The following is a 15,975-nucleotide window of genomic DNA, read 5'->3' on the forward strand; positions in this document are numbered from 1 at the left end:
TTGTAGTATTACAGGAGAAATATCTACACAGATGTGTCTTCTGTTATAGCACACGTTAGAGAAATGTGTACATGTCTTAAGAATTGTTTAATGAGCATATTCTTTCAACACTACACATGAATGGATACAATTTTATATCCCTTGAAGTGCTGTACCAGTGCTGGCTGGACATACTAAGTATTGAGTTTATTAACTAGATATTTATTTAGCATTCAGAGTAATTTGTGAATTTGTTTTATATTTATAAAATTTATACTTGGAAAATGTTAATGTTTTAAATATTTTACTGTTTTGTTTTATTTCTCTAATTTCCTCAATGTTCAAAAATTTTACCCTCCCTTTCCCTTGACAGTTCTTTCAGTTTTACAGAACTGTTTTACACGTTTCTATGTACAACTTTTTAAGTGTACAAATAAAATGACATTTTTTTCAAGTATTCTTAATTTCTGGAATTTTTACAAATCAAAATTAGGCTTCTGCATGTGACATGTACAAATCATTGAACACATATTGTACCTGAGTTTATAGCAGTAATTTGCATATTTTTTTGCCCAGATATTTATGGAGTAAGATAACTCTTATTAATCAGTAGCATTCTTCCAAATATTTCTTCCCTTCATTGAGGGAAGAAATGTTTGGAAGTTAAGAAGTGCATTAAGAATCCAAGTGAAGGAGCAATATCATTTGGCTTTCCATTAGAGAACAAAACACCTGATACATACAGTTTAAAGAAGAAAAGATTTTTTGGCTCATGGCTTCTGTGGCTGCAGTCCGTGGTCTGCTGCTCCAGGGCAGAAATATCCCAGCAGACAGGTGTGGCAAAGGAAACTGCTAGACTCTTAGCATCCTGAATCCTAGAGCAGGGCCAGAGCCAGAGAGGATGAAGCCAGAGACCAGATATAGTTCCCAGGTCACACTCCTGCGACACTCAGACAAATGCAGAAATATACTCTGCTAATTTTCCTCGGTATCTCTTAAGCCCATCAAGTTGACAATTAAGATGAACTAGTACAGTGTACTCTCTGTCAGTCTGATGCACCTTAAGCCTACTTGTAAGCCACACTTGTAAGCAAGACCTCAACAGTTCTCAGAAGTACAAGTTCAAGTTCTGAGACTTAAGGTAAACACTTAGCTGTGAGTTTCTGTAAAAATAAAAAGCCACATATAGTGGTGCACACCTGTAATCTCAATACTCAGGAAGCTGAGGCAGGAAGATCGCCATCAGTTCAAGGCCAGCCTGGGCTCCATAGTGAGCTTGCACTATATAGTTAGACCCTGTCTCAAAAGACAAAACAAAAAAGGCAATCTTACATCCAACTATCATAATTAGAGTGTAGATTCCAGTTTGGTTTATTTGTGGTACTAGAGATTGAACACAGGAAGGGCCTTCATGCTAAGCTACATCCCCAGTCCTTTTTAAAAGATTTTATTTTAGGGCTGGGGAGATAGATCAGCACTTGCCTGGCAAGTGTAGGGTCCTGATTTCAATCCCTGGTACTGAAAAGAAAATTTTTATTTTGGAACAGTTTTATTAAGTTGCCCAGCCTGGCAACTTAACTAATTTTCAACTTATTTTGAAAAAGAACCATGTGGGTCAGGAATCTAGCTCAGCAGTGTAGATTGAAAGGCAACTTTCAATCTTGCCTTAGCCTCCCAGAGAGTTGGGGTTCTAAGCATGCAGCATCATTCCCAGCTGCAATGTGGATGTCTTAAATAGACCAATTAGAAATTTTAAAAAAGATACTGGACATAATAACTATAGCTAATAAGGTTGTATTATAGTCTTGGAAGTTACCAACTAGATTTTAAATGTTCTTACTACAAAAAATGGAATTAGCTCAATTTAGCCATTCTACAGTGTATACATAGTACAGAATATCATGTTGTACATAATAAGTACACAGTTTGTCAGTTTAAAAAACCTAGAATTTTAAGGCCTAGCCTGACCAGGGATTCAAAGGTGAGGAGTCAGAGTACTGAGTAAATGGAGTGCAGAGGATTTTTAACAGTGAAACTATTCTATATGATACTGTAATTATGTTTACATGTCATTATACATTTGTTAAAAATTCAGAATACAAAAAAAAATTCAGAATACACAGAGTAAATCCTAATGTACACTGTGGACTATTTAATAATGACTTACCAATATTGGCATATTTATCATACTTAAAATTCAGAAACACTGATGCAAAATGTTATCAACAGAAATCTTAGAAGGGTGAAGAGAGTATTTGGAAACTCTGGATTTCCTGCTCAGTTTTTCCATAGATGTACAACTGTTCAGAAAACTTAATTTGAAAAAGAACCATGTGGGCCAGGGATCTAGCTCAGCAGTGTAGCATCTGCCTGGCAAGCTTGAGGTCCTGAATTCCATTCCCAGTACCAAAAAAAGCCACGTGTGGTGGTACGACATTCGGGAGGTTGAGTCAGGAGGATCACTGCAAGTTAGAGGCCAGCTTGGGCTACATAATTTAAAGCCAGCCTTGAATAAAAGCAAGATCCTGCTCAAAAAGCCCTACAGGAATGCTTTATTAATATCAGATAAAAATGGAGCAAAGGAAATTTCCAAAGACCAAAATGGATATTGTAATAAAATTTTCAGTCTCCCAAGAATGATAGTATGCATGCAAAAACTGAAAAAGCTAAGAAGACAAGTGTAGGGGCTGGCAAGATAGCTCAGTGGTCTAAATGTACCTGCTTAGGCAAGCTTCCCAGGCATCACATGCCATACCAGCCCTGCCCCCAGGGCAGGCTGAGCCAGCCACAAAAAAAATAAAAATAAAAACACAAGTATATAATTATAGGTGAGTATGCCAGCAAGCCTCTCTTTTAACAATAGAACAAGTAGGCAGAAAATAAAAGTACACAAAAAGTAAACAGTACCATCATCAGCCATTAGGATTCACAGGTTTGTAAAACACCACACTGAACATACACCAAGGTCAATCAGATCATGGCCATAAAATAAACTTCAACAAATGTAAATGAATAGCATGTGATCTGTGACCACAATGAAGTCAAGCTAGAAATCAATAGTAAAGACCAAAAAAAAAAAACAAAAAACAATCCAAATACTTGAGAACTTAAACTATTTGTGCCATTCTGGTGATACAGTAGCAGCCATACCCAGGCCAAACAGACCCCAGAGCTGAACTCAGGGCCATTTGCCCAAAATGAGCTGAATTCAGGCTATACATGCTGAAAAATGCAGAATGATGCTGCACTAAAGGGTGTAGACGTAGACTCGGTGGTCATAGAACACATCCACGTGGACAAAGCATTCTTACGGAATTCAGGGTCAGGTTAACCCATCCGTGCACTCCCTGCCGCACTGAGAGCTCTACTGAATTTGTTCCTAAAGGAGAGGAAGAAGTTACAACAGAAGAAAAGATATCCTGAAAGAAAGTAAAGAATCTTATGGAACAGGAATAAATTAAACATAAGATAAATGCAAATAAAAGGAAAACAAATTCAAGCCATATCATCTTGCTCTGATAATCTTACATTATTTCAGTTCAGTTTTTTTTCTTTTCTCTAACAAGATCAAAGTCTCAAAGTAGTAAAACAAAGTACTACATTTGTTTTATTGGGAGGCACAGCAGTTGCTGTCTCTTGGGGAAATAGTGCTGAGGGCTGCACCAGTCTAGACCATTAAGTGGACAAACCAATCAGACTCTCTTGATCGTGCAACAGGAGGCAAGAGACCAGTATCCATTCATTAGTTAGGAGCCCGTGGCCTCACCAGGAACAATGTGGCCACATCTGGGAAAATCAGAGAGGGCTGTGGAGCCGTGCTCATGTGTTAGAAATTGGAACATCCGGGGACTTCCGGTTTGTGTTACCTAGTCTGCGCGGCCTGAGCCTGTGTGGATATGGCTGTGTGGATATGCCCGCTCCCGGCAGACCAAGACAGGTTTATTTGTATCTACCCCGCTTATTTAAATAATAAGAAAACCATCGCAGAGGGGAGGCGGATCCCAATAAGTAAGGCTGTTGAAAATCCTACAGCTACCGAGATTCAAGATGTATGCTCAGCAGTTGGACTTAATGCAGTTATCGAGAAAAATAAGATGTACTCTAGGGAATGGAATCGTGATGTTCAACACAGAGGCAGAGTTCGAGTCCAGCTGAAGCAGGAAGATGGCAGCCTCTGCCTGGGGCAGTTCCCATCACGTAAGTCAGTAATGTTGTATGCAGCAGAAATGATACCTAAGCTAAAAACCAGAACACAGAAAACAGGAGGTGGTGACCCAAATCTTCAGCAAGGAGAGGGAAGTAAAAAAGGAAAAGGGAAGAAGAAGAAGTGATGGGCTGTGAGGATCAAGGGGCGACCCCTCTACCGGGACACGGTGGAGGCATCTTCGTCACTTTTCATTTGCATCAGTCACCTGAACTACACATTTGCGTGCCATCTTCATCATCAGAGTTGACCGTAAAATGAGTACATCACAGTAGATCGCCGTGGAAATTTGCATCTAGCTTTTAAAGAAAAATATTTCTTTTGATGAAGAGTTTTTGTGGAAAAGTATTTTTAAACGGACAGTGGACTTCCAGAAGTTATTGGAAATCAATCTGTCCTCTGTGTAGGCATGTATGTCAGATACGTAAGGTTAGTACGATTTCAAATACACATTTTGTTCACCTTTTAAGTTAAATAAAATTTTAAACTACAAAAAAAAAAAAAAGAAAAAAAGAAATTGTAACATCCAAGACCCAGCTTGAGCATTTTCTAAGCAGAGCTAAAAACATCTGCTACACCCTCACCCACTCCCCAAACTCAGAAGCTTAGTCTCTGTGTTACTTTGAAAATAGAAATTCCAAAGACAGAGTCTTCTTTTTTGGCAGTGGATATATATATATATGATGGTAAAGGACTTACCTACCATGATGAGGCCCTGAGTTTGATCCCCACCCAGTACTGCAATTAAAATACAAACAAAAAGCTGGGCATGATGGCACATGCCTGGAAACTCAGCACTCAGGAGGCTGAGGCAGGAGGATTGCAGCAAGTTCAAAGCCAACCTGGGATACATAAGCAAGATCAAGGTCAACATGCACTACATAGTGAAACACTGTCTCAAAAAGACCAAACCAAACCAGCAAAAAGATTAATATTAAACCTTAAGGTGACTCTAATATCTGAGTAATTTTTTCAAAGCACTTTAAAGACACAAAAATAACAGTTCTGCATAGCAAGTAGTTCCATCCAAAGAACTTAATAAATATGCATATTCTCACAGCTGACAGGCACTACACAGCTTCTCAAACTTCAAAAGGCGCGTGGAGACGTCCTCCTCCTGCTCCCGGCTGATTTTTCTGCAGCATTGCTTTTCATCACAAAGAGGAAAACCCCTTGGCTGGATTTAAAGCCCCAAGGGTTCAATCCCTGGTTTGCAGTGTGGGCCCCGTGCCAGCCCCACTCCTGGGGCGCCCTGAGACAGCAACTGAGACTGGGCATGGTGGCGCGTGCCTGTAATCCTAGCACTTGGGAGGCTGAAAACAGGAGGATAACTACGAGTCTGATCTAAGTAATGAGACGCTGTACACCCTGCAGACGCTATCCTAAATTCATTTAAAAAATAAAAAATAAAAGTAAAACCCCCGAGATAGTTCCAATGGTTTCCGACAGGTGTCGCTGTGTTTCCTTAATTTGGTAATTATCTAGTCTTAAGGATTTGCTGTGGCACCACAGACGCCCAAGGCAGTTTGGGAGATGATTTACAGGTTTTATGTGACCTGCCCCTGACTCCTTGCCTCTTCTGCCACATCTTGTCCTTTTCCACTCCGCTGTAGCTCCACTGACCCTGTATTTTTCCAAAAGAGCCAACCTTCCTTTAAACTCAGCCTTTGACTCTTCACCTGTTTTCACTCTTCACCTGAAAGTCCCTACGCCCCCACTCTGCCTCTATGTAGAGACTTTCTCTCTCTGAGCCAGCGACCACGTGAGTTTTGCTCACCATCTTACACTCGAGTACAACACAGTGCCTGACACATAGTGGGAACTCAAAACTTTAAAAAAAAAAAATTTCTAGGCATGGTGGCACATGAAGCGCTTGGAAGGGTGTGGCAGGAGGAAGAAAAGTTTCTGGCCATCCTAGTAGGATTACAAAATGACACAGGCAATTTGGAAAGCAGAGTGGCAGCTCTCAAAATGTTAATGTTACTGTATGGCCCATAGATTTGTCTCAAAAACACATATACACACCAAGTTTCAATTGACATATTAAGAAATTAATTTTAAGGAATTAATCCAGGTGGGAAACAAGAAAAATTCCTTTCTTGTTAACAGTTCAATTCATTAGTAAGCAATTATGAATCTATAGTTTCTAACAATTTTTAAAAATTTAGTACAGGGTCTATAGGGTCTCACTACACAGATCGGACTCGTAGTGATCCTCCTGTCTCAGCCTCCCAAGCACTGAGATTACAAGCCCGCACCCACCACCACGCCCAGTTTATGATTGGTTGTTTTGAGACAAGGTCTCACTATGTAGTTCAGGTTGACTTTGTTTTTTTTTGTTTTTGGTGGGCTTTTTGTTTGTTTTTGAGTAACCAGAGATTGAACTCAGGCCCTTGCGCTTTCCAGGCCAGTGCTTATTCTACTGAACTATCTCCCCAGCCCCTTGACTTTGAACTCACTATGTAGCCCAGGCTGGCCTCAAACTCATGACAATCCTCCTGCCTCATCTTTGCAAGTGCTAGGATTATAGATGTGCATGACCATAGAATATGATTTTACCATACCTATAATAAATGATATTTTAAAAACAAACTGAAGGAAAGAAGTCTTTTCAACAAATAGTGTTGGAACAACTAGATAGTCCCATGTAAAAGCATAAAGTGGGGTAACTACTTCACCACATCAAAACATTAATTCAAAATAGATCATATTGCCTGGGCATGGCAGCGCATGTAGCCCCAGCCCTGGAAAGGCTGGGGCAGAAGGACCACTGTGAGTTTGAGGCCAGCCTGAACTGCATTGCAAGACCCTGAAACAAAAGGCAAATGAGTTTAAAGCCAGGCTGTACTACACAGTAAGACCTTGTCTCAAAAAAGAAAAGTGCAAATAAAAAACTTGTGCTTCAAAAGACACTATTAAATCAAAATATATCATGTATGAGTACAAATTCCCTATGATAAATATGATCATTATGTATATCTTAAATGTACTGATAATATAAACAAGGACACTTAAGAAAAAAGCCCACAAAATGTGAGAATTTTTCTGCAAATCATATATGTGATAAGGGACTTGTGTAGAATATGTATAAAGAACTATAAAGTATATATATATATATATATATATATATATATATATTCAAGAGTTTTTTAAATGTATTTTAGTACAGGGACTACAGGGTCTCACTACCTAGATCGGACTTACAGTGATTCTCCTGTTTTTAGCCTTCCAAGTGCTGGGACTACAGGAGTGCACCACCACACCCAATCTCAACTGTCATCTCAGTGCGCCCTGGGGGTGGGGCTGCCATGGTACGCCAGGATCAAACCCTGGTCCCTGCACCTGTGTAAGCAGGCGCTTTATCTGCTGAGCTATCTGGCCCGCCGAGTTGGTGGTGGTGGTGGTGGTGGTGGTGGTGGTTTTATTGAGACAGAGTGTGGCTATGCAGCTGAGGCAGGCCTTGAGCTCATTCTATAGCCCAAGATGGCCTCAAACTCACAATAATCCTCCTGCTTCAGCCTCCCAAGTGATGGGATTACAGGTGTGCACCACCATGCCTGGCCTAAAATTAAACTTTTTTTAAAAATTTTACTGTATTTGGTTGTTACAGGGTTTCACTATGCAGCTTGGACTTCTAGTGATCCTCCTTTCAGCCTCCCTAATGCCGGGATTATAGGCATGTGCCACCATGTCCAGACTGTGGCTGGCTCAGCCTGCCTTGGGGGCGGGACTGGCCAGGGATCGAACCTGTGGTTCCTGCACTTGCTTAATCTTGCCTAAGCAGGCACTTTAGTCTGCTGAGCTATTCACCAACCCCAAAATTAAACATTTTTAAAAGGACTGGTGATGTAGCTCAGTGTAAAGGTCCTGGGTTTAGCCCTCAACCACCACCAAAAAACAAAACACGATGAGAAACCATTTCACAGCCACTGTGAATGGCTAAAATAAAAACACAATAATAAGTGTTGGTAGGGATATGAAGAAATTAGAATCATTATGAGCAGGAGGCTAGGTATGATGATGCATGCTTATAATCCCAGCACTCAAGAGCCTGAAGCAGGAGGACTGCTGCAAGTTTGAAGCCAGCCTGGGCTACAAAACTGAGTTCAAAGGCAACTGGAACTTCACAGTGAAACTTTGTTCAGAAAAACAAAAAAACAAAACAAAACAAAAACACATTATGGGTAGGATTATCAGATAGTACAAGCACTTTGGGAAGCAGTTTGACAGCTGTCCAAAATATGAACACCACCATATGACCCAATAGCCTCATTCCTAGATATATATACCCAGAAGAAGTAAAACATATGCTCACACAAAAATGTATATATAAATGGTCACGGCAGCAGTATTCATAATAGCCAAATAAGCCTGAAATGCCCATCAACTATTGAATGGACACAGAAAATATGAATTAGTGATACATGGTACTTCCTGGATGAGCCTTGAAAATGTTATTTGAAGCAAAAGAAGCCAGTCATGAAATGCCACATAGTCTACAATTCCATTCATATGAAATATTGAAAACATGCAAATTTACAGAGATGTTAGATAAATGGTCACCAGAGGCTGATGGGAACACAGAATGGGATGTGACTACTGATGGTCATGGGGTTTTCTTGGAAGGAAGGTTAAAAATACAATTAGTGGTGAAGGTTGCACAACTGTAAATAGAGTATAGTAAAACCACTAAACAGTCGACTTACAAGGGTCAATTTTATGATCTGTGAATACTTTGATGCTATTTTTTTTAAAACACATGTGAAGGGCCCTGTCTCCCTCATCACCTGCAGAATAAGGCTTTGACCACAGGGCTATCTCCAGGACTCAGAAGACAGGCTGGCCTACCACCACCACCCATCAGCGCCTGCCACACTCAGAGGCTCCCCAGACTACACTGACTTCCTGTGCCATGGCTCTGTCCACAGTTTCTCCCTGCTTTGGATGTTCTGATCTCCAGACTGACTGGGGCCAATCACTGGCTGCAGAGGAGCTGAGCATGAGCCTCATGGCCTGCATGGCATGATTCCACAGGCATTTGCTTCTCTGCAGGGTCCTCAGGACTGAGTCTCTCCAAGGCAAAGACTGGGTTATTTTTACCTTTGCATTCTCAGCTCCAGGAGAGGTGCTTAATAAATGATGAATGAGTAAAATAATTTTATTTTGTTTTTTGTTTCTGAAATACTGGGATTGAACCCGGGGCCTTCCTGCTGACCTACACTCTGGTCCTTTCTCCTGTTTTTCATTGTGAGAAACTAAATTGCTCCAGCCTGGGCTCTAACCCAAGATCCTCATGCCTCAGCTTTCCAGAGTTCTGGGATTATAGATATGGCATACCACTGTGGTGTTTTTTTTAATTTTTTTTTTATTTGTGTGTGTGTGGTGTGTGTGTGTGTGTGTGTGTGTGTGTGTGTGTGTGTGTGTGGCCAGCTCAGTCCACCAGGGGGCAGGGCTGGCTGGCATGTGGTGCTGGGGGATTGAACCGCGGTCTCTGTGCTTTGCTAAGCTTGTTCTAAGTAGGTGCTTTAGACCACTGAGCCATCTCACCAGCCCACTGTGGTGTTTTTCATTCTCGCATTTGTTTTTTCAATCTCTTTCCTGCTCTTATCTCTTTCCTGGCAAGGGGAAGGTGCTGAGTTCAATCCCTGGTACCTCAATCAATCAATCAATCAATCTACAGTTCTTTATGGGCATGGTGTTAACACTTGTAATCCCACCACTTGGGAGGCTGAGGCAGGAGGATCACCATGAGCTCAAGGCCAGTCTGGGCTACTTAGTGAGCTAAAGGCCAGCTGGTACAATATGGTGAGACCCTGGCTCATAAAACTGAAATCAAAAATTAAATTAAATTAAAAATCCAAGAAAGAACTAGTGATGAGATATGTAAGACCTAACATGAAGTTTTGGAGATCCATATGAGTACTGCACGCTAACAGATTGTGCCACTGGAGCTCCTAGTTTTGGAGACCAAAGAGTGAGTCACCACCAAGATCAGGCTCCAGTGCTGGGTTCCCCCGTTTATTTTCTAGTCCTGAGCTCTAACGTAGGTTTGTAAGATGCAGCAGTGCCCCATCCTCAGTCTGAGCTGGGTGTGGGCTGGAAAAGGCCAGAGAATCAGAAGGTAGAGAGGTGCCTACAGAGCTGCTGAGCACACCTAGCTCATGTTTGTCTGTCAGGAAGTGGCTGTGGGAGCACAGTGTGACACACCTCTTGGTGGGGTGGCGCTCAAATAAAAGTTTTCTGTACAACTTTTCTGATTTTTTTTTTTTTTTTTTTTTGGTAAGACTTTAAAAATGATTTTTTGGGGGCTGGGGTAGAAAAAGGACTTGCTATATAGAACAGGTTGGCCTGGAACTCAGTGATCCTTCTACCTTAGCCTGTGGAGCTCTGGGATTACAAGTGTGTGCCTCCACACCTGACGATAAATGATTTTCTTTTGCATGTTAAAGAGCCTCCAGGGCTGGTCAAATAGCTCAGTTGATTAAAGGCCTACAAGCAGGCACAGGGGCCAGAGGTTCGATCCCCAGGCCTGCCATGCTGGCCCCGGGGGCGTGCTGAGACGGCAATTGAGACTGGGCATGGTGGTGTGTGCCCATAATCCCAGCTCTTGGGAGGCTGCAAATAGGCAGATCACTACAAGTCAGATCTAGTAGTGAGACCGTGAACACCCTGTAGACCCATCCCTAAAATACAAAAAAATAAAATAAAATAAAAATAAAGAGCCTCCATCCAGACTTTTTTTTTTAATGTATTTTAGTACAGGGTCTCACTATATAGATCAGACTTGCAGTGATTCTCCTGTTTTTAGCCTCCCAAACATGGATTACAGGCGTGCGCCCACACCCAGTCTCATCTCAGTGTGCCGCAGGGGCGGGGCTGGCACAGCATGCCCAGGATCAAACCCCAGTCACTGTACTCTGCCTAAGAAGGTGCTTCAGTCTGTTGAGCTATCTGGCCAGCCCCAGATTTCTTTTTTTTTTTCAGAACCGGGATTGAACTCAGGCCCCTGCACTTGCCAGGGAAGCACTTATTCCACTGAGCCATCTCCCCGGCCCCCCAGATTTCTTCTTACACAAACACACTCAGGGTGCTCACCTTAACTTCTTAAAGGAGTCCACTAAACAGGGATTTCAGAAGCAATGACAGGGACTGCTTAGTGTCTGCAGCCTATGAGTTGGTGCAATCGGCATTTTCACAGATACCCTATGTTCTCCCTTCTATGCGGACGCTAACAATATTGATTTTGAGCTGGACATGGTGGTACACACCTGTGATCCTAAAACTCGGGAGGCTGAAGCAGGAGGCTCACTGTGAGTGCCAGGCCAGCCGAACTACACTGTGAAATCCTGTCTCAAAACAAACAAACATTAATCTCATAAAAGCAGAGAGTAAAACTGGTTATCAAAGGCTTGGAAAGTTATGGGACGGGGATGGAAAGATGGTTAGCAGCCAAAGGAGTAGAGTTGGGCAGCAGGAATTACTGCTAATGTTCTGTATCTCAATAAGGAAACTATGATAGCAATTAATTGTGAATTTCAAAATATCTAGTTGAAAGGATTTTGTCCACAACATGAAGAAATGATAAATGTTAGACATGATGAATGGCTAATCACCCTGATCTGGTGCATTTGCCTTGAAATATTACAGTGTACCCCGTAAATATGTACAGTTACTACATGTCAGTTTTAAAATTTAAAAAATAAAAAAAAAATTTTAAAAATAGCCAGGTATGGTGGCATACTCCTAGCATTTGGGAGCCTCAGGCAGGAGGATCATTGCAAATTTGAGACCAAACTGGGTTACAAAGTGAGCTCAAGGCCAGCCCGAACTGCAGAGCAAGACCCTGTCTCAGAAGGAAAGAAAAAAACAAATTAAAAAATCCCAGCACTCTGGAGACTGAGGCAAAAGGACTGCTGAAAATTTGAGGCCAACCTGGTCTACATAGTGAGTTCAGGGGAAGCTTGAGCTATACAGTGAGACCCTGCCTCAAAAAAAACAAAACAATAAAAAAAATTTAAAAATACATAATTTAAAGAATCAGTGTATTTACCTTTGGTCTACGCAGGCAACGACAATAGCCCTAGGATTCTTATTCCTTTAATGGCCAGCGGCTTTACATACATCAGGGGCTGGGGAGAGGGCTCAGTAGAATAAGTGCTTGCCTGGTGAGCACAAGGTCTTGAGCTCAATCCCTGGTACCACAAAAAACAAAACAACAACAACAACAAAAAAAAAAAAAACCCTTGCCTACATACATCAGACTCACTTCTCCTGATAAGCCAGAGAGGGAGGAGGTGCTGTCACCCTCCTTACACAGGAGGAAACTGAACCCTGGAGAGACTGAGATAGGGCCTGAGATTGCTGCTGCCCAAGCCAGAATGGAGATTCCTCTCAGGTTTCTCATTTAGTTCTTTTTTTTTTTTTTTTTTTTTTTTTTTTTCAGAACTGGGGATTGAACTCAGGCCCTTGCACTTGCCAGGGAAGTGCTTACTCCACTGAGCTATCTCCCCAGCCCCAAAGAAATTTATTTATTTATTTTTTGGTGGAACGGGAGATTGAACTCAGGCCCTTGCGCTTATCTACTGAGCCATCTCCCCAGCCCACAGCACTTAGATCCTGATAGGTGTCTGTCACTGCCATCCACCTATGGCGTGGTAAGTGATGATTATAGATTCTGTCCTCCTGCTGGACTGCTCAGGGGCCTTCTGTCCACCTGTGAATCGTTCACCTGGAGTTGAATTTACTCAAGAAAACTGGTGTCATGGAAGACAGATAGCAGCTGCCCAAAACTGTTTCTGTTCTAGCCCCAGGACCTGTGAAGGTGCTGCTGCACTCAGTAAAGGGAGCACTGCGGGGGTAAATTGGGGCTCGCGAGGGGCTGTTTTATATGCAACTACCAGATGAGGTCCAAAGTAACGCTAATGGTCTGAGGGAAGCACAAGAGACAGTGAGAGGAGATGCAGGGGCTGAAACAGAGGTTGGAGGAGGCACTTGCCGGCTAGGACCACCAAGCAATTCCAGCGGACTCTAGAAGGTGGGCGTGGCAAAGGTACGTTCTCCCCTGCAGCCTCCAAAGTAACTAAGCCCACAGGCATCGTGAATTAGCCCTGCAAGACTCTTTTCTGACTTCTGACTCCAGAAGAAAATTAATTTATTTTGTCACTAAATTTGTGATAATTTTTTACAGCAACAAAAAAACACTCATAGACATTCAGATCCCTCTCCTACACACAGATCAAAACTCATTGCAATGCTGTTTTTTACCAAGTACAAAGCTAAGCTTTGATTCTCTCCTGAGAACTTAGGAGAGAGGCAGCTGCTAGCTACTCTACTGAGTTCTCAGAGCGCTTCTCATAAGGTCACGTGGAAAGGCCCTCTTCAAAAGCTTCCTTTTTGTTATCTTAAAAAAGAAAGCACTAGGGTAAAGCCAGGAATGGTGGTGCATGCCTGTAATCCCATGCACTTGGCAGACTGAGGCTGGAAGACTGCCAAGAGTTCAAGGCCAGCCTGGGCTATATAGTGAGTCCAGGACAGCCTGAACTACATAATGAGATCCTGGCAAATAAATAAATAAATAAATAAACCACTAGGGTGAGCACTAGAACATCCTAAATTGATCTCATTATATCTGCCAGGTTCCAGAAGTTCAAAGATGAGCAGGACCCATATCCTTAAGGAGCTCCTGCTGGAATGGGGTGGCAGGACCACCTAAACAAGTTATCAGTGTAGAACACAAAAAAATGTTTGTGTAAGACCAAAATATTTCCAAGGAAAGAGTCCTAGAGCATGGCTGGTACAAACTTCATCTGAGTAGCAGAAAGGGACAAGCTTGGCAAGGGGTGACATGGGAGCTGCGTGGCGACTCACATAGAATCACCAGCTCTGGTAGGAGGGGCTTTGGTCTCTGCCAGGCCTGCTGCAGATCTTTCAGGCTGGGAAAGGACAGAGACCCGGAGAGGAAGAGCTCAGGCTCAAGAGGGGCTGCTGATACCTGCACACAGCAGGTAATCCAAGTTCCAGTCATTTTCTATGATTTCCTGGAAAATTCAAGAGAATGATTTCATACACGGTAATATGTCAGCCTCTCTACTTGGGGCTTATGCCTATACACTGGGAAATTTCTGTCTTTAAATTTAGATTATAACATAGTTTTAAAAACTAATTGATAAATATAATATATGGAGATAAGTGTAACCTAATGTTTTATGTGCAATATCTAACATATCCCAGCACTTGGGAGGCTGAAGCAGGAGAATATCTCAAGTTTGAGACCAGCCTAAGCTACACAGTGAGTTTAAGGCTGCCCTGAACTGCAAAGTGAGACTCTGTCTCAAAAAACAAACAAAAAAATACAGTATATTAAATTGCTCAGGATATAGCTCAGTGGTAAAGATTATACCATAAATTCAATCATCACTACCAAAACAACAAAATAAAACAAAAAACACACTCCTGTATCCAAGCATGGTGGTGCAGACCTATTATCTCAGCATTTAGGGGAGGCTAAGGGAAGAGAATCACTGGAAGTCTGAGGCCACCATGGGCTAGAGAGTTTTAAGGACAACCTGAACTACAATAGATAGGTAGGTAGGTAGACAGACAGACAGACAGACAGACAGACAGACAGATAGATAGATAATACCATATATAATTAAAATAAGATATATACCACAATCTACGGCCTAACTCATTATGGTTTTCCATTCCCAAATTTGATCGTGAAACCACACAGATACATACCATGTCCTACAGAAGGGTGCTAGACTCAAAAACTAAATTTTAAAGCTGAAAAGGATTTTAAAGACAATGTAGTATGAGCTTGGTATACAGATGAAGAACCAGACATCTGGATAAGTTAAGAAATGAGGCAGTGCTGAGTTTTCCAAGCCCAGCCCAGAGGTTTTGCCTGCATACCACACTTCTGGCTCAGTTTCCTTCCAAGCTTACCTCAACTTGTTCCCAATCATTTCATACAATAACAATTTATCTGTTTAGGCTGGGTGTGATTTGCGCATGCTTGTGTTACCAGCACTGGGAGGCTGAAGCAGGAGGGTTAACATGAGTTCAAAGCCAGCCTGGCCTATGTATCAAGTTCAAGGACAGCCTGGGCTACATAAAGAGACCCTATCTCAAAAACAAGACAAAGCACCACCACCATCCCTAAGAAAGAAAAGTACAATTCTACGTGTTAAGTGCAAATCATTTTCATAAAATAAATTTAACTGTTGATCAGTTTTAAACTCATTCTGCCAATGTTACAAATGAAAAGATAAAAATGGTAGAAAATATTAAGTGGGTCTTCTCTTCATTATACAGAGTAAGCACAGTGTTTCATTTGTAACATTTTCATTATAAACTCACAAACTGTTATATTTTATTAACAATGTTTCCTCAAGACATAGAGTAACTTTTTTTTCTATGATAAACGAGATACCTATTTATCGGGAAAAAAAAGAAGTCGCGGGCTCGGTGCAGGGCTGTGCAAGGTGCCGGCCACCCGCCAAGCTCCACCCGACTTCTGGGGCAGGGAGGCCGCGTCCCAGGTGGTCGCAAGGGAAAAGGTGTCACCAAAGAGAGCAGCTACCTATCCCCCCATCACTATTTCTACTACAGAATTTTTAAGCTGTCTTAGTTATTTTTCATCTCTGCTGATCATTCTGTTTTTGCTAAATCCTTCAGTCACCTGAGTAGCCTACGGTAGTACATATTCTTAGCCATGAAGGAAGAATCTGAACAATTCACGCGCATTTTCAGCCCTCTTTGGTGGCCGGACGCTGCAGGTGAAGAAAGGA

General features: G+C 41.9%; 1 protein-coding gene and 1 pseudogene across 1 annotated transcript in view; both read left to right on the top strand.

Moving 5' to 3' along the window:
* Baz1a (bromodomain adjacent to zinc finger domain 1A) overlaps nt 1–3,310 on the top strand; it is a 95,874-nt gene extending 92,564 nt beyond the window's left edge. Inside the window, exon 24 of the mRNA XM_023721833.1 lies at nt 3,215–3,310. Coding sequence (XP_023577601.1) covers nt 3,215–3,310 — 96 coding nt within the window. The remainder of the gene's footprint in view (nt 1–3,214) is intronic.
* A 565-nt stretch (nt 3,311–3,875) lies between these two features.
* Nucleotides 3,876–4,326, top strand: LOC101582880 (annotated as a pseudogene).
* Nucleotides 4,327–15,975: the final 11,649 nt, after the last annotated feature.

This window comes from Octodon degus, unplaced genomic scaffold, assembly GCF_000260255.1.
Source record: "Octodon degus isolate 3935 unplaced genomic scaffold, OctDeg1.0 scaffold00086, whole genome shotgun sequence".
Classification (NCBI taxonomy): domain Eukaryota; kingdom Metazoa; phylum Chordata; class Mammalia; order Rodentia; family Octodontidae; genus Octodon; species Octodon degus.